The sequence below is a fragment of the Synchiropus splendidus genome, chromosome 2 (assembly GCF_027744825.2).
Source record: "Synchiropus splendidus isolate RoL2022-P1 chromosome 2, RoL_Sspl_1.0, whole genome shotgun sequence".
Lineage (NCBI taxonomy): Eukaryota > Metazoa > Chordata > Actinopteri > Syngnathiformes > Callionymidae > Synchiropus > Synchiropus splendidus.
In genome coordinates, this window is record NC_071335.1 from 32,135,711 (window position 1) to 32,161,627 (window position 25,917).

The 25,917-nt window shown below is 41.0% G+C and overlaps 2 protein-coding genes across 2 annotated transcripts; both read left to right on the forward strand.

Annotated features, from left to right (window-relative positions):
• The first annotated feature begins 4,088 nt into the window (after positions 1 to 4,088).
• On the forward strand, positions 4,089 to 7,207 carry LOC128753935 (dual specificity protein phosphatase 5-like). The gene is made up of 4 exons (XM_053856171.1): positions 4,089 to 4,565; positions 5,022 to 5,161; positions 5,398 to 5,617; positions 6,754 to 7,207. The coding sequence occupies exons 1-4, from the start codon at positions 4,202 to 4,204 to the stop codon at positions 7,164 to 7,166; spliced, it is 1,137 nt and encodes a 378-aa protein (XP_053712146.1). The 5' UTR covers positions 4,089 to 4,201; the 3' UTR covers positions 7,167 to 7,207.
• A 1,082-nt stretch (positions 7,208 to 8,289) lies between these two features.
• LOC128754698 (structural maintenance of chromosomes protein 3) lies at positions 8,290 to 22,290 on the forward strand. Its single transcript, XM_053857503.1, has 29 exons — positions 8,290 to 8,476; positions 9,309 to 9,384; positions 10,071 to 10,109; positions 10,207 to 10,274; positions 10,522 to 10,593; positions 11,055 to 11,134; positions 11,225 to 11,303; positions 11,427 to 11,544; positions 12,255 to 12,430; positions 12,650 to 12,730; positions 12,893 to 13,057; positions 13,583 to 13,704; positions 13,867 to 14,080; positions 14,178 to 14,281; positions 14,648 to 14,747; positions 14,948 to 15,108; positions 15,908 to 16,049; positions 16,189 to 16,339; positions 16,478 to 16,628; positions 17,481 to 17,634; positions 17,735 to 17,893; positions 18,573 to 18,680; positions 18,971 to 19,079; positions 19,602 to 19,849; positions 20,427 to 20,639; positions 20,746 to 20,937; positions 21,188 to 21,365; positions 21,440 to 21,546; positions 21,649 to 22,290. The coding sequence occupies exons 1-29, from the start codon at positions 8,462 to 8,464 to the stop codon at positions 21,718 to 21,720; spliced, it is 3,654 nt and encodes a 1,217-aa protein (XP_053713478.1). The 5' UTR covers positions 8,290 to 8,461; the 3' UTR covers positions 21,721 to 22,290.
• The last annotated feature ends 3,627 nt before the right edge of the window (positions 22,291 to 25,917 follow it).

Consider the following 25,917-nt stretch of genomic DNA (forward strand, 5'->3'; position numbering starts at 1 on the left):
GTCTGAAGTCTTGAAGCGGCACCACTCTTGAGGAGTTTCTCTTTATGCCATGTATCATATCAATGGAATGCCCGGACCATTCCCATTTACGGAGTGATCCTATGGCCTCAGTTTAATACTTAACTTAACTTAACATATGTTGTACTCACAGGGGAAGATGGTCTGATTTATTATGGAACCACTAGTGAAGTCACATGACCATGTGACTGTTGTACAATGCAAGGATGGGAGCAGGAGAACTACAATAACATCAGAGAGGAAGTCACCCAAAAACATATGAAAAGTGACAGCAACACAATGAAAATCCTGTGACCACCGTGACGTGGCTGCTCGTCACCTGACATTAACTTTCCAGGGTTAAATATTAAGGAACGTGCAGGGGAAATAATTGCAAGAACAAATCCATTTGCATCTGAAACATCACCTTTGGAGACAAATATTTAACCAGGCAAATCCAGCGTAATCATGCGAGACACTGACTTCTGACCTGATGACATCAGTCAACAGATGACACACTTGAGAAAGCACCATGGAGCTCATAACTGATAAGCTGTTTTGGTTGCAGCCTGACTGCGAGTGCTGCGACACATAACTGTTCATGTCAAGCCGGTCACCCTGTGACTTTATATCTGCTGATAGTCAATGACAGTCTGTGACACAAACATCCAGGAGATGTGATGCAGAGTTGACTTTGTGATGAGACAACATCTTGTGACTACTGTTATTTACAATTGGCACTTGCAAAGCCAATAATTAAATGAGGGCTGGAGAGCGGATGGTGGGCCTCCCGGCTCGTCGTGATGTCACAAACCCAGATTAAACCAGGCCAGATGACGCACTGCCTGCTGTCCTTCTAATCCCCAGACAAGCCTCATCCCCATCCACTCTCTGCCATCGTCTTACATCCCATTCATAAAAGAACACTGTGCTTGCTGGGAAGTCCAATGGTGTTTGAAAATATGTCTTATGTTTTTATTTTTAATTCATTACTGCGACTCAAACGTGTTTCTTTCAGTCGTGTTTTCACTGAACCACAGATCAACCAGCTGTGACAAATATAGATATCCAAAGTTTCTAACCTAAGGAAATAGATGGTCTTCTCTTATTAACCATAAGACCACTGATATCACCAACACGTACTAGAGCAGCTGATGTTTACTGCAAATGTTAAAGCTGCGGGTTGATACTGTGTTAAAACAGAAGCAAACCTGGTGTCCACACTGACTCAGCACATGTGATTTAATACACAATGGTCCACAAAAACAAGAGAACCTTTCAGCTAAGGACTGAATGCGCGTCCTGTGAGTGCACGCAGGGTGACATTTAAACCTGTTAATTCATTTGGCGGATTAGACAGACATACCCGAGGATCTAAAGCAGGTTCACTGTGCTACATCCACTGGAGCAGGCGGAAGTTAGAGGGCTGCTTCGCTCAGCAGCTTTGTCCACTCCAGCATTACCACCAAATGACTTACAATCCAGAGTACTAGGTGTCAGATTAAGTCAAGCTACAATACGAAAAGGCTTTTTAGTAACAGACACTGCTGCGTTTGTTGCTGTAAATAGATGGATAATGCCATATTCCGGTTTGTTTTGAGTTACTTTAAATCTAGATAATAATTTCAAAGTTATTTTAAGCTGAAACAATAATGAGAGTTCTGGAGGTAATGATCAATTGATCATCCTATATACAAATATGTAAAATAAATCACTCAAAAGAAGAACTTTTATTTTACGTTTAGGGGGCGCTAGCTAAAAGTGATCTTTCAAGAGAGTACACCGCAGTTTGTTTATTTCAGAGGGCCAGTTGTTGCTCCAGGTAATATTTAATTTGGGAAATTTCCAAAACAAGTAATTTAGCATGTTCCTGCGAGGACAAAACTCAAATTCAATAATTTTGTTATTAAGTTAGGAACCCTGGGAGCAATGTTACAGGTCTTTTTTCAGCACTTTCTGAAATTTTCGCCTGTATAAGCAAGTGTGCCCAGATGGTTTCAGCGACAGCAGTGAAAAGGAGGCGCTGCATCTGCACCGAAGCGACGCCTGATCCAGTTGGATTTGACGCAGTGTAAATGGGCCTTAAGCAAAATATGTTTTTTTCATCAGTGCACATCATCTTTGCTAAAATGGAGGTGCTGAACAGTCTCTGTGGTGGTCATTTTAACGGAAAGTGTGGACAGTGAAGACTTCTTTTTTTCTTTCTAATTCAATTTAAGCGATTTGATGTAAACATGATTTGACTTTTGAATATGTACTGATATGGTTCAGCATACATCATTCTTGTAGACACAAGCAAAAGCCATCCAACTACTAGGTTTTCAGGCATGCGGCTCAAGATTTATTATATAATAAGTTGGCTCCGTGCACCATCCAAACTTGCCATTCTACTGTGTAAGCTATGACAGGCGCAATCTAAGATTTAACTTGAATGGTTTCCAACATCTCTGCGTCACTTTAAAGTGTAATTACAATTTGTAAATTGCCAAATCCCGCGAAAAATACAGTATTAAAAGGGAATTTATGAAGTCTTTTTTTCATATTTAAATCCTTCCATCCAAGTTTCATAAAAATGTTTATATTGACATTATCAGTGTTTTGTTTGTGTGTGATGGATAAATTTTGATGAAAATGGAGCTGTTTTTTTGTTTTGTTGTTGTTGTATGCAGGGATCTGCCCAGCTATAAAACACTTAGTACATTTATTTATTACTACAGAGTAATAAAAGTAATCAAGTTGACACAAAAACCTTTGACCTTTTTCCACAATCCAAAACATTAACCAGGAAGTCAACAGAAAAAGTTAATTTTATTCTTCTCGTTGTCGTGTTTATATGTTATGAACATCAACTGTCATTTTCTTCAGCTCAGGAGGAGTTTGACGTACTGACTTCCTTATATGGTTATTTCCTCCAACCCGGCACTCTCAGTTTTAAGTCTGACAATCCCTCATAACTTGAACACAAAATAAACCCTGTCAGTTATTTTTTTCCTCTAGCTGGTGTTTTTCTGTCCATCTGATTCCCAGAATCATCAAACCAGGAGGGAGTCTATCTATTTCAACATCAGGGTTATTCACCCGCAGTTGAATCCTATTTCTCAAGCAAATAGTATCAATTAGTCATGATAACTGGCATCGTGCAACTGTGTTATGCACTTTTCAAGGGCAGATTACTAATGTACTGTAAGTAAGATTATGTTTGTGATGGTGTACCGTGGACAGGGTTAGCTCCGACTCTTAAGAGCTGCACTCCATCGAGCTGGAACCCACTTGGTGCTGCCTGCAGCACTAACTGCCAGCTCTGTGAGCTGCCTAAAGGCATAACAAAATGAAACAGATGTATAAATAAACAACTGATTTTATTAGTAACTCGGTTAGTTAAATCAATACTCATAAAAGACTTAAAAACCTGTCACCTCTAACAGCAGCAAACACGCCTGCTTGACAGCCAAGACAATCAAATTACAGAGGTGGTCTGAGGGAGATCTGAGTTTTAACACCTTGTTCCATTATGCTCTGACTGGGTGCTATGTGGGTCCTGACGTCTGCCATGAAGATGCTAACCTGATGTATTTAGGTCGGTAATCAAAAAGCAGATTTTTCTGTCTTTCACTGCCCCAAAAAAATCCTCCTTGGCAGAAATAAATAGCAACATCAAGAATACCTTCATTGCATAAATAGAAATACTGTTAGTGGACATGTAGGTGAAATTTGTGACAAATGAAAACAGAGTAATATCTATCTATCTATCTATCAATCTATCTATCTATCTATCTATCTATCTATCTATCTATCTATCTATCTATCTATCTATCTATCTAAGAACCACAAGGGACAGCTCACATTTTCCTAGTCAACAGTAACCTGACAAGGAGGTAACCGATCTACTTGAATCACTGGTCTGTGTTTGGATGAGAAGCTGTGAATGTGCTCTGACTGCGGTCATGATGTGTGTTTCACAGATCGGGGGCGGAGAAACACGCGCCACAGTCATCGTTGTGGGCGTGTTCCCGTCTCGCTATCACGCCTCTCTCATGCCCAAATATGGTCCGTGGCGTCACTCACCGGAGGTGCCATTCACATAAAACTGCTGGGTAGGATTCCCCTTGAAGGAAATGTAGGCTCAGACGTTCTCGGGGCGCTTCACTTCCCTCCGTTCAGGGAGCCATCTCTTTCGTATTTGAAGGCAATAACTATCCTCAACATGAAGGTGTCCAGCATCGACTCCCGCCGTTTGAGGAAGATCATCAGGAAAGAGTACGGGAACTGCCTTATTGTGGACTGCCGGTCGTATTTCTCATTCACGAACTCCAACATCCGAGGTTCTGTCAACGTCAACCTCAACTCCGTGGTGGTCCGGAGGTCCCGGGGAGGACCCGTGCCGCTGCAGTTCATCATCCCGGATGAGAACGCCTTGTTCAGACTGAAGGAGGGCAGCATTTCGGCAGTTGTAGCTCTGGATGACCGGACGTCCCACTGGCAAAAACTGAAGAAGGACAGTGTAGCACAAATGGTTATAAACACCCTGTCACATCTGGGGAGCGGGACCAACATCTGCTTCTTGAAAGGTGAGATGACTGCGTCCTCAATTTCAAATCATATATATATATATATATATATATATATATATATATATATATATATATATATATATATATATATATATATATATATACGCGTGTTGTTTCGGGGGATGTATGTCTGCGTCAAACGGAGCGAATGAGTCAGTGGGAGACAAAGGTGGACGATGGTTCATCGAGTGAATCAACAACTCCTGCCCTGACCAAATACACATCAAAAGGTTGAGGCGAAGCGTCAAACTCTTCCGTCCGTCACCTCTGCATCCTGTCTTAAAGGATTAGCGGCCCGTCAACAGCGGAACCTTGTTCATAAATACTCGCTCATAATCAGGTTCTAAAGGTTCATAATCCGGAGATAAAACTGTTTCATAAACGCTGGATATTTCACAAGTCTCGGCTGGGGGGGAGAGAGAGTTGTTCTAAGCCCGTGTTTCCTTCTTTCAGGTGGATATGAGAACTTCCACTCTCAATACCCTGAACTTTGCACTGAGGTGAAAAGCGTCGACCAAAGTGGAAGTGAAACTGACAGAAGAGTCATCAACCACAACGGGAAGCTTTCACGCAACAAACCAGATTACGATCAGGTATGAAACCCCCCCACCCCTCTGTGTTGACACTCGCAAACCCGACTGACAATGTGTATTGATCATCATGGTACTTTTACCTGACAGAGGATCATTGTTTCCTGTTGTGTTCTCTCATACTCATCCTATAAGACTGTCCGGTCTTGGTCTTCCCAAAACCGACAGCGACATTGCTTCTGATCATGTGTTATGTCTTGTGCGTTTTTGTTTACCTTCTTATCGTCCTTAAATTTCAGGGTACACCTGTGGAGATCCTGCCTTTCCTCTACCTCGGCAGTGCCTACCATGCCTCCAGACAAGACTATCTCAGTGACCTTCACATCACAGCCTTGCTCAACGTGTCTCGCAGGGACCTGCAGCCCACCAAAGGCGGCTTCGATTACAAGTGGATCCCAGTTGAGGACAACCACATGGCGGACATTAGCTCTCACTTTCAGGAAGCCATAGAGTTTATCGGTGAGTATCGGTTTGAATCTACGTTCTAACACCGGCGATGACGTGAAATAAAGGGCCTTGAATACCAGTTCACCAAAGGTTGCAAAAATACCAAGGCTTGCGCATGCGAAGGCAAAAAAGACAACTATACATAGATGTGTATTTTAGCACCGCGGCTACAAATAAGCACCCGTCATCACTGGCTCTCACCTCCTGCCAAGTAGAAGTCATTAGGAAACTCAGGTCTAATCAGTTTAACTTGATCGCCTTTCTACAACCCCCCTCACATCCTGGCCATTCTGCTTCCATTCAGGATTTTCTCCCTCCCCCTTCCCTCCTCCTTTTCCATCGCCTGGTCTTAACTTGAAAAGACCCTTGCAGGCAGATACTCAGCAACTTGCTCTGCCGGGTGTGGTCATCGAGGATGACAACTCGGTGAGCTGTCTATGTTTAGTAATAGCCGGGTGGAGGAGGACGTGGGATGACTGATACGCGCATGACCGCTGAGTGGAAAATAAAAGCTCAATGTCTGGTAGCTGGCAGGTGGGAATCGATGATGTCCCGAGGGCAGGGAATGTGGAACAGAGAGTGCGAGGGAAGGGAGAGCATTGTCAGACTAAAGCAGGTGTAGCAAAAGATGAGCTGTTGACTATTAATGGTGAGGCAGAGGCAAAGACGGAACTCACCCCATATGGTCACTATTTAGGGGTGTTCCATATTCTCTACATTATGCATTTAGCTTGTTTTTTTCTTTTTTCTTTTCAAAGAAAATAAAGCCAATAAATAGCGTGCTTGATATTTACCATTAACATTGGTGTGTAGGAGGAGCAGCATATATGAGACTGCATACAGGGAGCAGGGGTGTTTATGTTGCGGTTTCCGTGTTTCAGGAGCATGAATGTCATGGGTGCTACATTGGTGACCGGAACCACGTCACTGTGCAGGCGTCTGTGCTTTTTTAGATTGTGAGCGGGGGTGCAGCACTCCTTAATTAGAACATACATCGGTATATTACACCTACAGTGTGGCATTGAGAACTCTACTTCAGTGGTGCGAATGTGAAGACTCACATTCGGAAGAATTAGAAGCAACACTGGATGCAAAAATGTAGCGTGTCTCATAGATGTGGCTGACGTCGACGCTCTGTCCTCTTCCAGATCATGTCAAGCAATCAGGAGGAAAGGTCCTGGTCCACTGTGAGGCTGGCATCTCACGTTCCCCAACCATCTGCATGGCCTACATCATGAAGACGCAGAGGATAAAGCTGGATGCAGCTTTCGACATCATCAAGCAGCGCCGGGCCGTCATCTCACCCAACTTTAGTTTTATGGGTCAACTGCTGCAGTTTGAATCAGAGGTTCTCTCCAGCGCTCCAGCTCATGCAGCCACACCGGAACCGGTCACTCCCTGCATCCCAGAATCTGCTTCCTTTTTTGCCAATGACTTCGCCACCACCACCACACTGAACACCAAAAACTTTGACCCATCTGTGTTCACCTTCCCTACCTCTTGCCTGAAGTCTCCAGTGCACCATCAGTTGAACCTGAGCCCAATAACTGCACTGCCTTAAAACTAGTCCTGTAGTTTTTACTTGAAAAAAAAAAAAAAAGATTCAATCTGTGCCTGGTGTTCAACCATCAGAGCAAATAGAGATCGGCAGAAGCACAGGTCTTCGTAGTATTTATTCAAAGTAGTCTATGAATTCTGTGAAGCTGTTTTCTGTCATCTGAACTGCAGAGACCAAAAAACACAGCACAGTGATGAACTGCAATATACAAGCCTTAGGTTGACATTGTGATTTAAACTTTCACTCCAATGCAGTCAGGCATTTTGGACTTAATTTATTAAAAATGTGTCGTTGTGATTTTTACCAATCATGTTGATGTAATATGTGTTTATTAAATGTTTTCACATTGAAAATAAAACATCTTCTCATGTCATTATTTCAGCATGTTTATTGGTTAAGTTGTAGAATTTTGTTTATAGCCATCCAAAATGAGGCATAAAAACATGTATTAAAATGTCATCTTGGCTTTGGCTCTTCGACTTTTCACCATTATACAATACCAACCTGGTGATGGGCTTTTTGTTGTCCGATCCTTTAAGGTTGATTTACTTGTCAGATATTGATATTATATCACATATATATATTTTGGTTATCTTCTTCACTGTTTTCTTAATATGCACCGGACTAATTATGGAGGAGAATTCAGCGCTCATGGATTTTTTTGGGGACGACCTTTTTCAGCACCTCTGTACTTCAAAAAGCATGCAACAGCGACCTCTACAGTGTCGTGGAATTATGTGAAGTAATGTTTTTTGGCGCAAGGAAACATAAAAAAAATGAAAGATATAGTTGGTGAGCTAGTCAACAAACATCCAAAATAATGACGATTCACTTATTGTTTCAACAGAACACATGCACATGGGTTTTTCATTTTCTGCTCTTTGGCGCCCAGAAGAGAGACACTGGGTTGTACTATTAACTTCGGGAGGGGGTTAAAGACGTTGACTCTTACACATATGAATGGTTTCGATCGTGTAACTGAATTGAATGTCGTGGGTGTGGGTTATATTACAACTGGGTTTTTTGTATGGTTGTACGTGTCCTGAAAATATATCTGAATCATGTTTAATCTACAAAAAAGCAGTGCACTTTATCCGCATTATGGTACGGTCCGTTCCAGCCCGCCCCCGCCGCCATTTTCGATGTTATTTTTCTGTAGCGTACTGTATTTTGTCAGATTTGAATGAATTAATTTGTCTGGGTAGTAATCAGTTTTGGTCATTACATATTTGTCGCCTCCAATTTTTGGAGTGGCTGCAATTCTCTCTGTTCAGCCAGGGACTACGTTTTAGGCCGCCATGTACATCAAACAGGTAAGCTAGCGATGGTCGCCGATGGTCATCATTGCTAAAGTAGGTTAAGTCTCAAATGAAAGCGCATACCGGTCACCTCGTACACAGCTTAACGGGGAAGTTTGTTTTCATCTACCAAATGACGAGTGCACGACAGATAATCCCCATATTTCATATTAGCAGGCGCGAATAACCCGCCCCCCAGTAGCAATGCTAAGCTAATGCTAAGAACAACCTGGGTTTGTGCAGTTGCATAGAAAGCGTTGTACACTAGTGTTGTCATGCTGTTTTGAGTGTGCATGTAGCTGTAGGCTATTTTGAAACAATTCTGCAAACGGTCCAGTGTTCAAGCTCTGTACTCATTTCAGTTTTTTGATCCACATTGACCCACTGACAGTGTGGTGACATTTGCTGAATTTGCATGAGCAAATGTAGCACCAAGTTATTAATATTTTTATAGATACTACGTGATAGCTGTTTAAAAAACATTTTTAAAAAAACAAAAAACAAGTAATGGTACACATGACCCTTTTACCGAATATATTGGGCAAATCACATCCATTTTCACTGTTCATCCTTGGACTAAAACACATGATTTTAGTTAAGTGCCATCCCATTCTTGTCATATTTTTAACTCGTCTGATTCGACTATTTCCAATGATTATGTATTGGCTATTGTGACGCCTGCCTGTCACCATTTATGTAATGGTAAACGTGTTTGTACGAAACATTGTGCCTATGGGATTTGAAAAATACAACTGGACTATACATTTGGGCTGTGATCAAGTCCCATATACAGACATTTTATTTTTCCTTTTTTTAATTATCTTTTTTTTTTTTTTTTTAAATATAGGTCATCATCCAAGGATTCCGAAGTTACAGGGACCAGACGGTCGTGGACCCTTTTAGTCCAAAGCACAATGTTATTGGTAAGCATCGGTAAAATAAAATATAAGTTGACTTCATTGTTAGAAGTTCAGCTTTCTGTCACTTGGGTGAAGCTAGTTACTTATTGTTGTTAAGTTATTTATTATTGTATTTAGTATCAAAAACAGAAGCTATGTATTGGATTTACTTTACTTTACTTTTGTTATTTCACACTGACCGACATCAGTCAATCGAGAAGGGCTGCTCCATGCCAGACGGCACATGGTCACTTGTTATTAAGCGTCACAACGATACGAAAGCACAACACATATCAATGGCACTGGTTAATCTGGAAAAATATCCAGAGAGAAACATTATAATAACTAACACTAGCACTCCACACAGAACACAAGTTTGTGTATACAGCCCGGACAAATCAAGGAACATACCGGTTGAGAGCTGTTGCATATGAGTGATATTTATTTACTTCTCTTGGTTAAAAGCTACTACAAAAATGCCCTCTTTTGCTTCCTATCCTATATCAGTTGGTGCGCTTCTTGACTGTGTTTCATTCCAAGTCACAGTTCAGTTCAGGACAGAAGCGATATATACGAATGACTGTGTTAGGACCTTTGTGATGTTACCACTCCATGCATGGTTTTGTAAAATAATTACAACTCATCGTGCATAATATGTAATATGAAGGTGTTTTCTAGGATACATAATCAGTATGTTTCTCTTTCTATAGTTGGAAGAAATGGATCTGGAAAAAGTAACTTCTTCTATGGTGAGTCATTTGTTTTTACCTTATAGTATTCTGCAGTATAACATGGGAATTGTATGATTTATTTGGATTGATTTCTTTATTTTTAACTCTTCTTCAGCCATTCAGTTTGTGCTCAGCGATGAGTTTAGCCATCTTCGGCCTGAACAGCGACTCGCTTTGCTCCATGTAAGTACTAGAATGTTTCCTGCAAAACAATCTCATTTAGATGTTGGTTTGTAATAGCACAGCTAAAAAAATTTACATACAATATTACATATGATGGATGTTTATGTGCAGATTTGTCACTCTATGTTAAAAATAAATCAAGTTAAGTGCATTATTCTGAGTAGTAAATATAATTAAAATCTCATCACAGACCACCATGCACTAAGGGTTTCCTTTGCATACAACATGTTGCTTTTGTCATCTGCAGGAGGGAACTGGTCCTCGTGTCATTTCAGCCTTTGTGGAGATCATATTTGACAACTCTGACAACCGTCTTCCAGTAAGAACTGACTCATATGCCAAAATCTGCATTTTCTTCACATTGCATAGCTGCTTTTTTAAAAGGTTCCTCTTTATGTAAGGCACTTTCGTTCAGACACATCACTAAATTTGTGTGACTTTTGTTTTCACATACTGGAGAGTAACATTCCAGCTCATTATTAATAGACGCCTGTGTTCATACTTCTTATTTTGCATTGTCTAGTCGGATATATAACATTGATTTAGTGCAGATGTTATTAATATAAAGGGTTTTGGAGAGAAAATGATTAAATAACTTTTTTTGCCAACCGCAGCGCTGACTGTGAAAATTCAATTTCTACAATGGTCGCACTCCAGGTACCTGGAGTACACAATGTTCAGATAATTCTGACCGGGAAGGCATGGCGTCTCTGCTGCTCCAGAAATGAGTTTGACATCATAGCTTTTCTTATGAACAGTGGTTAATGTTTCTTGCTTCAGATTGACAAAGAAGAAGTCTCTCTTCGCCGTGTAATTGGTGCCAAGAAAGACCAGTATTTCTTGGACAAAAAGATGGTGACGTAAGTATCACACTGGCTGGTTGCAGCCTCTGGCTTTACTGGAATTAATAACTAATTCAACTTACCTTTTTGATTATGTGAAATATGTAGGAAAAATGATGTCATGAACCTTCTGGAAAGTGCTGGCTTCTCCCGCAGCAACCCATACTATATTGTAAAACAAGGAAAGGTAAGCCACCAACATTGTCTTATGTACTAATGTGACCTTATTTCTTTTCCTAAGGGGCCTGTTGTTGTCTTGTTGGTGTAGTGTTGGCATTATCATTTACGTCATCTTGCTTTTTCTCTGTAGATCAACCAAATGGCCACAGCCCCGGACTCCCAGCGTCTGAAGTTGTTGAGGGAAGTGGCTGGGACACGAGTGTATGATGAAAGAAAGGAGGAGAGCATTTCTCTTATGAAAGAGACAGGTAATCCATGAAAGGTTAAGTAAGAAGTGTGATGCAAGATGTTTCTCCTCCATGCTGTTTACATTTTAGATTTCCTGTTCTCTGGTTTGGTGTCTGTGATCTACTATCTATATTACAGTCAGTTTTGTTTTGTCATCATTAGCAACTTAAAAAAACAAGGAAAAAAGAAAGATAAAAAAAAAAAATCCTGTACCCAGCAGTTCACCAACACACCACCATTGGCTTTTTGAGAATGAGATGTATGTTACGCACTAAAGTAATGCTAACTGAATGGAAATAATAACAAATAAATGAGCTCTGTATGAGAAGTCTGTTGCCATTTAATTGTTTTCCCTCACAACATTTAAAATGTAACTCCCTATGTGGTTACTCAACAGATGAAATGTCAATAAAACTGAAATGCAGTGCAAGCTTCTAATCAAGACATTTCAACTCTCCATTAAACCAAGGGTCTTCATTTTTTACTTTTTGTTATATACTCTTTCCCTGTTAAAGGATAGGCACCTCTTGTGTCATGTCCACTACCTGCAATAAAATTGTGAATCACTATTTGATTTCCTTCAATAAATTACCTTGTCAAAACAATACTGTTAAAGTCATTTTCATGAATGGAATTTCAACTCTCAAAAGTTTGTATCAGACTGTATCAATGTTCGCCTGACAGTGTTTTCATGAGTTCTGTATTTTAAAACCATTTGTGTGTTAATCAGAGGGAAAGAGAGAGAAGATCAATGAGTTGTTGAAATACATCGAGGAGCGGCTGCACACCCTGGAGGATGAGAAGGAGGAGCTGGCTCAGTATCAGAAGTGGGACAAGATGAGAAGAGCCCTGGAGTATACAATCTACAACCAGGAACTGAATGAAACCCGTGCCAAACTGGATGAGGTATTGAAAACCATCTTTATCATTTTCTGTTGAAGTATTTTTTTGACTTGACATAGGTCAAGACTCAAGAATGGTGGTTTCATGTTCATGTTTGATAATTTCAATTTCATTTTTTTGTCTCTGATCAATTGTAAATGTATATCATAAATTCTTATATTGTATAATACAGACTTCATTTTCACCAGAGGGGCCAAAGTTTTATGTATATGTATTTTTCAGCTGTCCAGCAAAAGAGAGACCTGTGGGGACAAGTCCAGACAACTACGGGATGCTCAGCAAGATGCTAGAGACAAAGTGGAGGTAAGTTCTTTATTTTTTTCCTTGGCCAATATATTTGCAATTTCCCACCAAACAGCAGTTAGTCAGACTTGGGAGGATAAAAAGAGAATGGGGAATTTGGTTTGACTTGTTGTTGCAATCCTGATCAAAGCTAGTTTTTTTCTCTGAATCAATTTTGTTTAGGAGACGGAACGTGTCGTGAGGGAGCTGAAATCTAAGATCTCAGCCATGAAGGAGGAAAGGGAGCAACTATCAGCCGAGCGTCAGGAGCAGATCAAGCAGAGGACCAAACTGGAACTGAAGGCGAAGGACCTCCAAGATGAGTTGGCAGGGAACAGCGAACAGAGGGTATGTGACTGTTCCGTTTGTGTCACCGCTGACGTCTGTGCACAGAACACCTCCCTGCCCTGCACCACCCTGCTTGTGACATCTGACATTTGTGTGTAATATTTTTTGATTTCCATTAATTTGTATTTGTAATATATTAGAGACTGATATAATTACTCATACTCTGCACCCGAAAATTCAGTTCTCAAGTCACCACTCAACTATTTACATTTAAAATATATGCATAAAATCATTTAATGTCCTTTACAATGATTCAGACAGTCGAACTTGCCGGCGTCTCCCTAGATTTTTTAAAATTTTTTGTTATTCTTTGCTGTAACTTTGTAGAACCTTGTACCTTACTTAAATGTATTGTGACATTGTATGTATGTAATTCCAGGCTGTGCTCCGGTGTGGCTCACTGATCACATGTAGTCTTTTATGTGTTTGAACATGCATGGTGATCAAAAATGTTTTTTTCATGAAGCCAACATGCATGAAGCCATTCAGCGTAGTAACCTCTTAACTTTGATTTCTACCCCACAGAAACGACTGCTCAAAGAACGCCAAAAACTGCTAGAGAAAATTGAAGAGAAGCAAAAGGAACTTCAAGAGACAGAACCCAAATTCAACATGGTGAAAGAGAAAGAGGAGCGTGGCATCTCCAGGTAGCAATGACTCACTCAGATTGACTGACTAGATACACACTACTGTGTGTGCATGCTAATTATATAGAGATTGCAGTAGTCATGTCACATACAAGAGAGTAAACAATATCTCCAAGAGAGTGAGCTCAAGTACTAACATTTTTTTTCCTATTATCTTGACAGACTGGCACAGGCAACCCAAGAGAGAACAGACTTGTATGCCAAGCAGGGACGTGGGAGTCAGTTCACCTCCAAAGAGGAGAGAGACAAGTGGATCAAGAAAGAGTTGAAATCGTTGGACCAAGCGATCAACGATAAAAAAAGGCAGATAGCAGCGATCAACAAAGACCTAGAGGACACAGAAACCAACAAGGAGAGGAACCTTGAGCAGTACAGTGTAAGAAAAAGCAAACAAAAGTTATACATCTGTATTTTTGTAGTTTGTCTTCGATACACATTTTGATCATTATTTCTGTTTATTTCTTAAATTACAGAAACTTGATCAAGACCTTAATGAAGTCAAGACCCGTGTTGAGGAGCTGGATAAAAAGTACTATGAGGTCAAGAACAAGAAGGATGAACTACAGAGTGAAAGAAAGTAAGACTGATTTCCCTACTTCTTTTGCTTGAATGTCCAGTTTCTTACACTTCATAACACACATAACAACACAGTAAAAGGTTGATTTCTTTTTCTGTTGCTTCACCTTTATTTTTATTTATTCACCTTATACTATTGTCCCTTGAAAATGGCGTTTAGCCTTCTACTTCTTAGATGTTTGCTGTCTGATCATCTATTATGTATTTTTAAATGTCTACCACTCGTCTTGAAGTTGAGTTGCTTAACACTATATGCTACTACCATTTTTGTTTTGATACAGCCACCAATAAATGAAAATGTCTAATCACATCAAGTTTTATAATAGAGTTTTTTTAAATAATGGCCTGTATTTTTGTGACTGTGCAGCTACTTGTGGCGTGAAGAAAACGCTGAGCAACAAGCCCTGGCTGCCAAACGTGAGGACCTGGAAAAGAAACAGCAGCTTCTTCGAGCTGCAACAGGAAAGGTAAGTAGTTTGTTATCAATATCTAGTTAAACAGCAAGCACATCTGGGTTAACCATGATTTATTATTTATTAGATAAGTATTATTCTCTGTAGTCCCACACAAACATAATGGTTTTCTCAGGAACAGAATTGATCTAATGAATCTGATTATTTGGGTACAATTCCAGCATGCTTCATGTTTCTTTTTTCTCCCCCTTCAGGCCATTCTAAACGGTATCGATAGCATCAACAAAGTCCTGGAGCATTTCCGCCGCAAAGGGATAAACCAGCATGTCATCAATGGTTACCATGGCATCGTCATGAATAACTTTGAATGTGAACCTGCTTTTTACACTTGTGTGGAGGTGACAGCTGGTACCAGGTACGGCTCCTCCTTTTATTTCTCAGTGTAACTTTCAGGTTGGTTGGAAATTACTTTCTTTGAAGTGATGTTGTGTAGCTCCGTTTGGCTTTGAGGACATAATAAAGAGGCAAGCTTCTTGCTTCTGCTGTGTCTTGCTGGCTAGTTTTAGAGGTACAGCTGGTTCAGGGTGAAACAAAGAAACTTGCATTCCAAGTTTGAGATCTGGTGGCCTTAAAATGTGTTTAACAGATAAAAACATGACTGGAGCCAACTGCTTCCGTGTTTATTTCAGCCATTGTTGTTTGGACAGATGCAGTCTTTTGTCTTACTGGGGTTTGGCTCTGATTCTATCCACTCAGCGGGGAAAATCCTTTGTTGGCTTATGTGAGAGGCCTGTGCTATCCTAGTCATTGCAGAGGTCATGCTATTAAGAAAAGCCTAAAATAGTCAAAAGAATTTCTGAAAATCCAGCCTGGGGAACATGATGGAGAAATGCTTTTGAAAGGCTGTTTAAAATAAGGTGGAAATGCCAGCAGCTGGGCGTGATTTAACATGCTAGATAAATGTTTAAATGGAAAACATGATTCCCGTCTCGATTATTTGCTGGCTAGGGTCCTAAAAAGAGGTTATTTTTATCATGATTTAATTTATTAATGTTGCGAGTTAATATTAATTTAATATCCAGGCTGTCACAAAAAGTGTCGTACAGTAGGTCCATGTGTTGCCATAGTTGTTGCTTTTTTATTTAATGTATATGAAGCCCTATTTTTGTATTTGTTACAAAGATTTTGTTGCCTTCTTCTTTGGTGTCCTCTAGGTTGTTCTACCACATTGTGGAGACCGATGAAGTCAGCACAAAAATACTGATGGAGTTCAACAAAATGAACCTCCCAGGAGAAGTTACATTCCTGCCTCTCAGTAAGCTGGATGTCAGAGACACTGCCTACCCTGAGACCAATGTAAGCCTCCAACACGACAAGGAGTTTTGTACAAGAATATGTAATCCAATTTACAAGCAAATTACAAGTCTGTTTTATGATAACAGGTAGCATGGTATTTGCTTTGAACTTGACATCAGTATCTTTTCTGTCCCTACAGGATGCTATACCTATGATCAGCAAGCTCCGCTACAGTCAGAACTTTGACAAGGCCTTCAAGCACGTCTTTGGAAAGACTCTGATTTGCCGCAGCATGGAGGTTTCAACTCAGCTGGCCAGAGCCTTCACAATGGACTGTATCACGCTCGAAGGTAAATATATGCAGTGCAATTACTTGGTGATTAAAAGCAAACATTAATCATCATTGATAATGGAAACAGTTTTGATCTGTTTGATGACTTGGCTGTTAGTGTCGGTGATTCTTCAGACAATGTGTTTCACTGTTTAAGGTGACCAGGTGAGCCATCGAGGAGCTCTGACTGGAGGTTATTATGATACCAGAAAATCTCGTCTGGAGCTGCAAAAGGACATGAGAAAAGCAGAGGAGGAGTTGGGCGAGCTGGAGGCCAAGCTCAACGAGAATTTGCGCAGAAACATTGAACATATCCTTTTGTGAAGCGTGTTGTTTTTGAAGTTGGCTAGGTAGTCTCCCTTTGATTAAATTGTTTGGATTAGCTGTAACTGACTACTGTTACAGCCATGTTTTTTCATATTTTTACTCATATTTTTTACACTTTTATTTAAATAATTGTGACCTGATGATAGAGAAAAAATTACGATGATCCTGTAGTCGCAACTGCTAGTTTATTTAAAGATGGAAAACAGGGAAACTAATGAAAGTCTGTCCTTATCTATTGATACATTTTGTTTCTGATACGCCGCCTGTGAATCTAATCTATTGGTGCGGGGTAATGTGAACACCTGGTGAGTCGTTACGTGTGTGAGTAGGCAGAGACAGATGAGTGAGCGGATGGTTTGGTCCAATCCGTCACTCAGGCAGCGATGAGTCACCGGCCCAATCAATTATTTAAAGGCTGTTTTTCACCCTGGAGCGCTGCCCTGTCAACACACCTGAGATTTCCGTCATGGGTCTCACGCGTCACTTCTTTTTCTAGTTCTTGACTCCATTTTACCTGAGGCAAAAAACATTGCTTAAAATAGGGAAGGTCAAAAGAAAGGTGATTGCTGATGAAATTCATGACTCAGTTTCCTTTCGTCTTGATGATCATTATGGTTGAGAAAAAGTTACTAATGTAAATCCATCACTGATATTTTTATGTGTCATTTCTACTTTCATTTTACATATTTTCCAACTGGTTTCACATACCAAATGTTTTGTTTATTCCACACTATTTGTGGTAGACCGTAGGTCCTTATTGTCTTCTCTTAGCATTTTCTTGTGACAGTAATATCCTGTTATGAGCAATAGCAATAGTCCTTGACTTTGTTTTCACGCATCAACAATGAGATTGACCAACTGATGAACCAGATGCAGCAGATCGAGACGCAGCAGAGAAAGTTCAAGGCATCTCGGGATAGTATCCTGTCAGAGATGAAAATGCTAAAAGAGAAAAGGCAGCAGTCAGAGAAGACATTCATGCCCAAAGTAAGTTTTCCCGACTCTGTTTATCAGAATTATATAGCTGTTGCTTCATTACCTGTTCAAGCAAGATGCTTAGATATTTTTCTTCTGTGCTGCCAACTAGCAACGAAGTCTTCAAAGTCTAGAGGCCAGCCTCCATGCCATGGAGTCCACTCGGGAGTCTCTGAAGGCTGAGCTTGGAACGGATCTGCTTTCTCAGCTGAGCCTGGAGGATCAGAGGCGTGTGGACGACCTGAATGATGAGATCCGTCAGCTTCAGCAGGTCAGAAACATTAAAAAAACACACTAGCGGGTGTTTATTAGTAAGTCATTGAAATTGTGTTGAACAACAAAGATGTGGGAAAATTCGCCTCACACATTTTGTCAAACCTCAAATGTAACAAACTATTTCTAATTAAGTAAAGTGAATTATCGTTTGATAACAATATGTGAAACTGATCACATCTGTGATCGGTTGACAAATCGATACTCTGTTATTTATGCACTGGCCTGAGTGTTTATTCGTGGAAACCTGCTCCAGGCGTCGCCCTTGTTTTGGATGATGTGAAACAAACTTGTCAGGTAAAAACAGCAGCTGATTGTGGGAGTTGTACTCGTCTAATTAAGCAGGTGCACTCTGAATTAATTCCCTCTTGTTCCCTGTCCTGCACAACAACTCCACCCCCACAACATTCATGCCTTCATGTCCACGCACAGCTGCGTTTGAGTGGGATGACACTACAAAACAAACGTCTTCAGTACAAGCATCAGATCTATTACATGCATTCACTCCGCTATTTTCATCGCGTCTGTCTCTGTCTTTTGGAGTAATAATAATAGGTGCACCAAATACCCCATGACCTGCAACCAGTTGTTCTCTATCCTTTTATTCATGACAATCATAAACCACAGCAGTCTTTTAAATTGGCATGTTTTGAAAACGTCTTCCTTTCTTCCTACAGGACAACAGGCAGTTGTTAAACGAGAGGATCAAGTTGGAGGGAATCATGACCAGAGTGGAGACGTACCTTAATGAGAATTTAAGGAAAAGACTCGACCAAGTCGAGCAGGTAAACTATTATTCTGATCTGCTGTAAAACAAGTCTCTCTTGATTTCCTGGTGTACGAATTAAAAGAAGTCTGGTGAACAATACTTTAATCTACAAGTAATGAGGTTTCCTAGAACATATCAGTTTGGATAAAGATGGTGTGCATGCTATAGTTTCGTCACACATTCGATCAGAATACACTGAAGCAACTGTATGTCTGTTTGAGACGTCATCATTCAAATGTTCTGAATTATGCACATTATCTGTCAGAAGACATTGATGAACATAACTGCTCTTGTTTTGCAACACAGGAGCTCAATGAACTGCGTGAGACTGAAGGGGGAACAGTTCTGACAGCCACCACGTCAGAGCTGGATGGCATCAACAAACGTGTCAAAGACACGTTGTCACGATCAGAAGGTAGGTAAACTCACTCAGAAACGTCAAGCTTGGTGATGCTTCAGATTTAGAAAATCAGCTTGTAAATACATGATGACATTTTGTATGCTGAAGTACAAACTGAACTTGATGAAGGAAGACAGAGCCTTTCTTCCTTTCTATTAATTCTGAAAAGCTGTGTAAATAGATCCATCTGCTGGACAAATCCTTCTGTACTGAACCAACAAATGATCTTTTCAGTGTCTGTACGTCCCTCCTCAATGTGTTTGCAGCCAATCACATTTTCCAACTGTTTAGCGTAGTTTGTGAGAGATACCTTTAGATTTTTACTGAAATCCTCTCTTTGAGGAATAAATGGTGTCTCGTTGCCTTTGATCAAACTGCATTTTGAACTAGACAAAGAGCATATCTTCATCAAGTCTTTTTCTTCTCCGTCTAATCAGGAGAGCAGTAAAATGTTAGCTGATTTGATGGTTTGAGTGAGGCCAGTCTAAATTAGAAGCGCAGGATGAATGGACATTCTTTTTTTTTTTTCTTTCACAGATTTGGATGCACTTATCGACAAGACGGAGGGTGAGATCAAGGACCACATCAAGAGCATGGAGCGCTGGAAGAACATCGAGAAGGAACAGAATGATGCCATCAACCATGACACCAAGGAGCTGGAGAAGATGACCAACAGACAGGGCATGCTGCTGAAGAAGAAGGAGGAGTGCATGAAGAAGATCCGGGAGTTGGGCTCGCTGCCTCAGGAGGCTTTTGAGAAATACCAGACTCTCACACTCAAACAGGTATACTTGTCTTCCAAAAGCGAAAGGTTCCACATCACTTTGTTGCACATACAACATTCTCATGTAGACCTGCTTTGCTCAAAACAGTTAGTCCTTTGTGTGAATATGGTGAATACAAATAGATATTTAGCTGTTTAGCAAATGTATGGGCTTAAGGGACGAGAGTGCCTTAAATGAAGATTATTATTAACTGCACACCTTTTCTTTCCTATATTCTGGGATTTTAGTGTTGTCACAGGTAGTGTCTTTCTCCTTGTTCAGAGGCTGCCTCAATCCAGTAAGAGTTTTATTTGTGCAAACCTTGTGAGCAGTAAATCATGCAGTTATGACACTGCCACCAGGTTCAGTTGGCTGCACGGCTAAAGCTCACTTCACATTCCAATTCTCCTTGAATTCAGATTAGGTTGAATGAATTGATCACTTCAGTTTCTTCACGTGTGGGTCATTCTTCTATGTCTTTGCCATTGTGTTTGCCATTTTCGACAACTCAATAGTTCTGAGGAAAGCATGCTTTTCAGGAACCGTCTTTGGTTTCAACTACTAAATGTCTCTTCTTTTTTTTTTGTCCATCCACTAGTTGTTCCGTAAATTGGAGCAGTGCAACACAGAGCTAAAGAAGTACAGCCATGTTAACAAGAAGGCTCTGGATCAGTTTGTTAACTTCTCTGAGCAAAAAGAAAAGCTCATCAAGCGTCAGGACGAGCTGGACCGCGGCTACAAATCCATCATGGAGCTCATGAATGTCCTGGAGCTGCGCAAGTATGAAGCCATCCAGCTGACTTTTAAACAGGTCGGTGCCACCAAGGATCTTGAGACAAAAAAAACGCATCATTGCTTTGTAAAGTCTTATATTCAATCCATCTGACTGATGTTGTTTCTAAATATCCTTGTGTCAGGTGTCAAAGAACTTCAGCGAGGTGTTTCAGAAGCTGGTCCCGGGAGGGAAAGCCACGTTGGTGATGAAGAAAGGTGATGCAGAGGGCAGTCAGTCTCAGGATGAGAGCGAGGGGGGCACCGACAGCGAGAAAGGCTCCGGATCGCAGAGCAGTGTTCCTTCAGTCGACCAGTTCACTGGAGTAGGAATCAGAGTGAGCACCCTTTCATTATTGATGTGTTGCAGAGGGACGAGGCCTTCGTGCAGTTCTTCCATTTGACTGTAGCAAGGTCTCTGTTGTGTCGGTCAGACAGCAGGGATGTGCTGGATATACTCTGCTAAATCAGTTGACTTCACTCAAGAAGCAAGGGTTTTGTTTTTTATTGACCCAGACAATCTTGCCGCTACTGCATCTCTGCTGGTGTTCTGGCTGCAGCTAACTGGGTCCACCTCCATCTCCGCAGGTGTCCTTCACTGGCAAACAAGGTGAGATGAGGGAGATGCAGCAGCTGTCTGGAGGACAGAAGTCTCTGGTGGCTCTGGCTCTGATCTTTGCCATCCAGAAGTGTGATCCGGCTCCCTTCTACCTCTTTGATGAGATCGACCAGGCGCTGGATGCGCAGCACAGGAAGGCTGTTTCTGGTAAGAAGCAGTGGTGTGTTGATGAGGTGGATTCAACCTCAGCCTTCTCACCTTCCATCTCCCGACTGTTTCAGACATGATTGTTGAGCTGGCTGGACACGCTCAGTTCATCACCACCACTTTCAGACCCGAGCTGCTGGAGTCTGCAGACAAGTTCTATGGTGTCAAATTCAGGAACAAGGTGAGCATTTGACTCGGTCTGCTGATGTAGACGTGGAACACGTGACTCCAGAAATGCCTCAAAAGCACATGAAATGCTCAATGTTTGTACTTTTCACTCCAGGTGAGTCACATTGATGTGATCACGGCGGAGCAGGCCAAAGACTTCGTGGAGGACGACACCACCCATGGCTGAGACCACAGAGCTCCTCACCTGCTCCACATCTGTTGGGACTACCAAGTCCAGTGTCTGCCACAGTCATCGTTCCATTTTGTTAAAGGTTTAAGTTGCTTTTAATGGTGCAGAGAAATGTAATTTGCTCACTATTTCCTCTTGTTGCTGTGGCCTGGTTTGACAGTTCGAGTTACTTAAACACTTGTATATATAGTTCACCTACACTTAATGAAGTGCTTTGGTCGTGAAGCTTCAGAGCTCCGTGGAAGAGGTTTCTAATTCTGTACTTTTTATAGTGTTAACTTTTTTGTAACAGTGCTGTTTCCTCAAGACATTTTTATAACGTAAGCATTTCCAAAACACTGTATCACATTAAGTCATTTGTAATTTCACCATTTGAAAGTTCTCCCATGGTGTTGACTTGTTTTGGGCTCCTTCATTGACCCAACATGATGTCTCCTATCTTGCAGTACAGTTCTACTCTTAATGTGTTGCTTGTGTCATGTGACTCTTGTACCGAGTCTCAAACGTTCAACTGTACTACATGTTCCTTTTTTTTCATAGTAGAATAAACAAATAAATAATCCTGTCTTTTGTTTACCACTTTTGGCCTTTAGGTGGCGCTAAGCTAACACTCGGAGATGATACCAAGACTCGGTATTGCGAAAAACCACAATGCTCTGAATGACAGTACAGTAACACATCTCCAATAGCAATCACTCATGAACGATGAAATAAGTCGTGTGACATGCAGCAAGTATCATGATAGGCTAATGTTCTTTGATTGTCCTGCCAGTTTTTATTCGCTTGTTTTTACTTGCATCATTGTACATGAAATTTCCCTCGATATTCAGTTGCATTGCCTGTAGTCCTAACAGTTACCAGTAACTTAATACTTCTTCAGTTAACTTTAGCCTTTGCTGTATGATCTTTGCCTACCACCACTGGGCGCACTGTTTTTCTGGGCTGTTCTAATGCCATTCATGGTTCTTCAACAAGACAGAGTAAAGAGCCTTATTGATTTCTCTTCCCCCACCAAAATTCAGCCCATTAAATTTTTCGACTAGTTCTCCAAGCGGACGGCTGCGATGTGAACAGTGCTGGCCTCACAGTCCGTTTGGTCAAGGGGGATTAGGGTGCAGATGCCAACGTGTCAGTAAGCCTGGTGTGATATTGACAGCGCACCTCATCATTCTCTGATGCCAGCAGATTTGTGGCTTTGCCTGCCACACATCAACAACTCTGCTGCCCTATATCACAGCCTGCCTGGGGTCATCCTAAATCTTCACAACATTATCATCTTCGCTGGTCGGACGTCAAGGGTTGTGCTTTCCACTGAGAAGGAGAATTGGCAAACGGCTACTTCATCTGAAAAATCTTTGTGATTTGAGTATTTGTAATACATCTATGATCAGAAAAGTTAATATCTATTCTTGTCATTGGACTGAATTTACTAAATTCAGGCCAAAATTAGTTTCATTTCATTGTAAGGCAAAAAAGTGCTGGAAAAAAAGGCTACAATGAAATCTTAAAAATTGTTTTCCAGAAAGAAAATAAGATTTGTACAGTATTACACCTTTAAAAGTGAGTTAAACTCATGAAGCAGTGGAATCTTACCAAATTCAAGTGTTAAAAGTAATTTGGAAGCAGCAATGCACAGCCTCTCAGTGGAGCAATCGCTCAACGTAAAGATAGCTCATGGTGGTGTAGGACCAAATTAAAACTGCTATTCCCCTTGCAGCACATTCACTCTTTCAAGTCGCTTATCTGCTGACAAATCTGCTGGAAATGTCTTTGAGTCACGGCTGTAACTAAACTGGAGGCGGTTGCAGTTGCTGCCGCTCGCCTTTGAGCCAGTTGCTGTCAAGTATCGGATTTACAGCTTAAGCTTTTCAGCTGAAATCTTAGACAAACCTTCAGTATCCACCGTTTTTTTTATCAAGCTTCTGGTTCCACGTAAGACGTTTTGTTTTAATTTTTTAAAAAATCAACAAAAGCAAAACCACGCTCTGCAACTTTGTAAAAATACAAAATTGTTCTTGCTCAAAGTTATCCTAACTGATCCAAACTTATTTTAACCACAATAATCACATCATTTGACGCATGTGCTTTATAGCAGCACTTAGTTCTAACTCTTGTAGCTAATGATCAAATTTGACATGCAGCACATAAGTCTAGGTAGGATAAACACAACTTTTGGTTTCAAGTTTATAAGTGACACCCACCAAATTCCATTTATTTCACCTTAAAACTTTGTAATACATCATCTTTACAGAGAGCAGAGAAGTTAATAAAAGTTAATGGTTGTTTTTGTTTCTCAACTGAAAAGCAAAGTGGAGCGACTACAGCATATCGAAGTTCATTGAGTGAAGGAAAAAAATCCCTTAATGTGGAAGCATGATGATGTCACAAATAAAAACTACACACCTGGAATAGACTCAGAATCTAGTTTCAACTTTGCACCCTGTTCTGCCATAGTATTTGAAGCAATATATTTGTTTAAATGGCTTTCAATTCCTCTGAACGAAGGCTACCACAAATTCACCAATGTGAATATCTGCTCTTTTTATGGTCTCTTGTTTTCTACTGTTATTATGAGGTAACAACCGAGGTGCACCTCACTTATCTTCAGAAGGATGTGCCCAAGAATTCAGTTGTAATTCTTATATTTTACGGCTTTTCACTATGATGTGAAATGATATTCCTGGCTTCTGGCTCAGCTCGCTTCCAGTCAAAGGCACAACTGCCTTCCATATGATATTGCCACTCTATTCAATGACTCCTGTGACTGCCCTCCCTTGTGCACTAGCGTATTCATCAACAGTTTTTCACAGCTGCTTTCTCCTCACCCGTCCACCGGTGGCACTCCTGGCATGGTCTCTGTGGGCATAAACATCTCAACCTGCCAGCCCTCTTGCTCTGCTCTCATTGTCATAAGATGAGCAACATGTAACACGGGCTCCTGCGATCAAGCTCCTTATCATAAAAACAAACATAAAGCTGTCCTGCTTTTTACAGCCAACAAGTTAATTTGTTTTCTAACAGGTGCGTACGACTGCAGTGGAGGGTGTGAGGAGGAGGAGCGATGAGCTCCCTGAAGTGGCGGGCCCTGTCCTTGCACTTCATGGTGGTCCATCTGCCAGTGGGGCCGGACTGACTCAAGGTTCCACTCTCGCTGCTGCCCACAGTCATTTCCATGTCCGCCAGTGTCGGGGCCGTCATCTGTCATTGCCTGTCTCGCAGCCACAGTTGTGAGCTGGAGTTTGTACTGCGGGAGTGGAAACATATTGTGTTCGTACAGCTACAACGGAAGTGGAGCAGTTGCTTTCGAACAGAAGTCTTATTCACTCAGGGGTACAATGACTGTTAAAGAAGAGATGCATGTCTTTCCTGTTTGGCCTCTCATGCTTGTCCTCACTATCAAGTTTGGATTAAAAAAAGTCAATAAAAAGGTCTCTTGTCTGTCACATGGGGAACAAACTAAAATGAAAAAAACTTTTTATTGTCCTCTAATCAACACAACTACTCATGTTAAAATGAAAAATAAATAAAAAACAAATAAGTAAAAATAAATAAATCTTTATATTTTCCCCACAAAGCTGAGGTGGTTCGGGCACCTCATCAAGTTTCCCTCTGGACGCCTCCCTTTGGAGGTGTTCCAGACTCGTCCAGCTGGGAGGAGACCAAGGGGTCGACCCAGGACCAGGTGGAGAGATTGTATCTCTACGCTGGCCTGGGAGCGTCTCGGGATCCCCCAGTCGGAGCTGATGGATGGAGGGCATTTGGCGTGACCTCCTGAAGCTGCTGCCCCCGCGACCCAGCAACGGATAAGTGGGCGACGAAGGATGGATGGATGGATGGATGGATGGATGTAAACCATGTTCCACTTATCCATTTTTTACCAACAATGTCGCCTATCCAACAACACTTTTAATAAAAAGGAGTTGGTAACACTATAAATAAATGATAGCCTATTGGCGTGGTGCAAAACCTTAACTTTTTCATGGCGAAATGACACATTAAGCTCGCCATTGAAATCTACTGAAATGTCCCACTGACATTGAAGGCAGCACACGTCCCGTTGAAAACCACCATAACACGACGTGACTCCCATCAACAAAATAACAGTACGTTCCAAAACTGTGTTTCGTTATGCTCGTTGACCCAAATACTGCTATTAATATTTTATATTTTATATATTTTTGTATTTATAGCTCG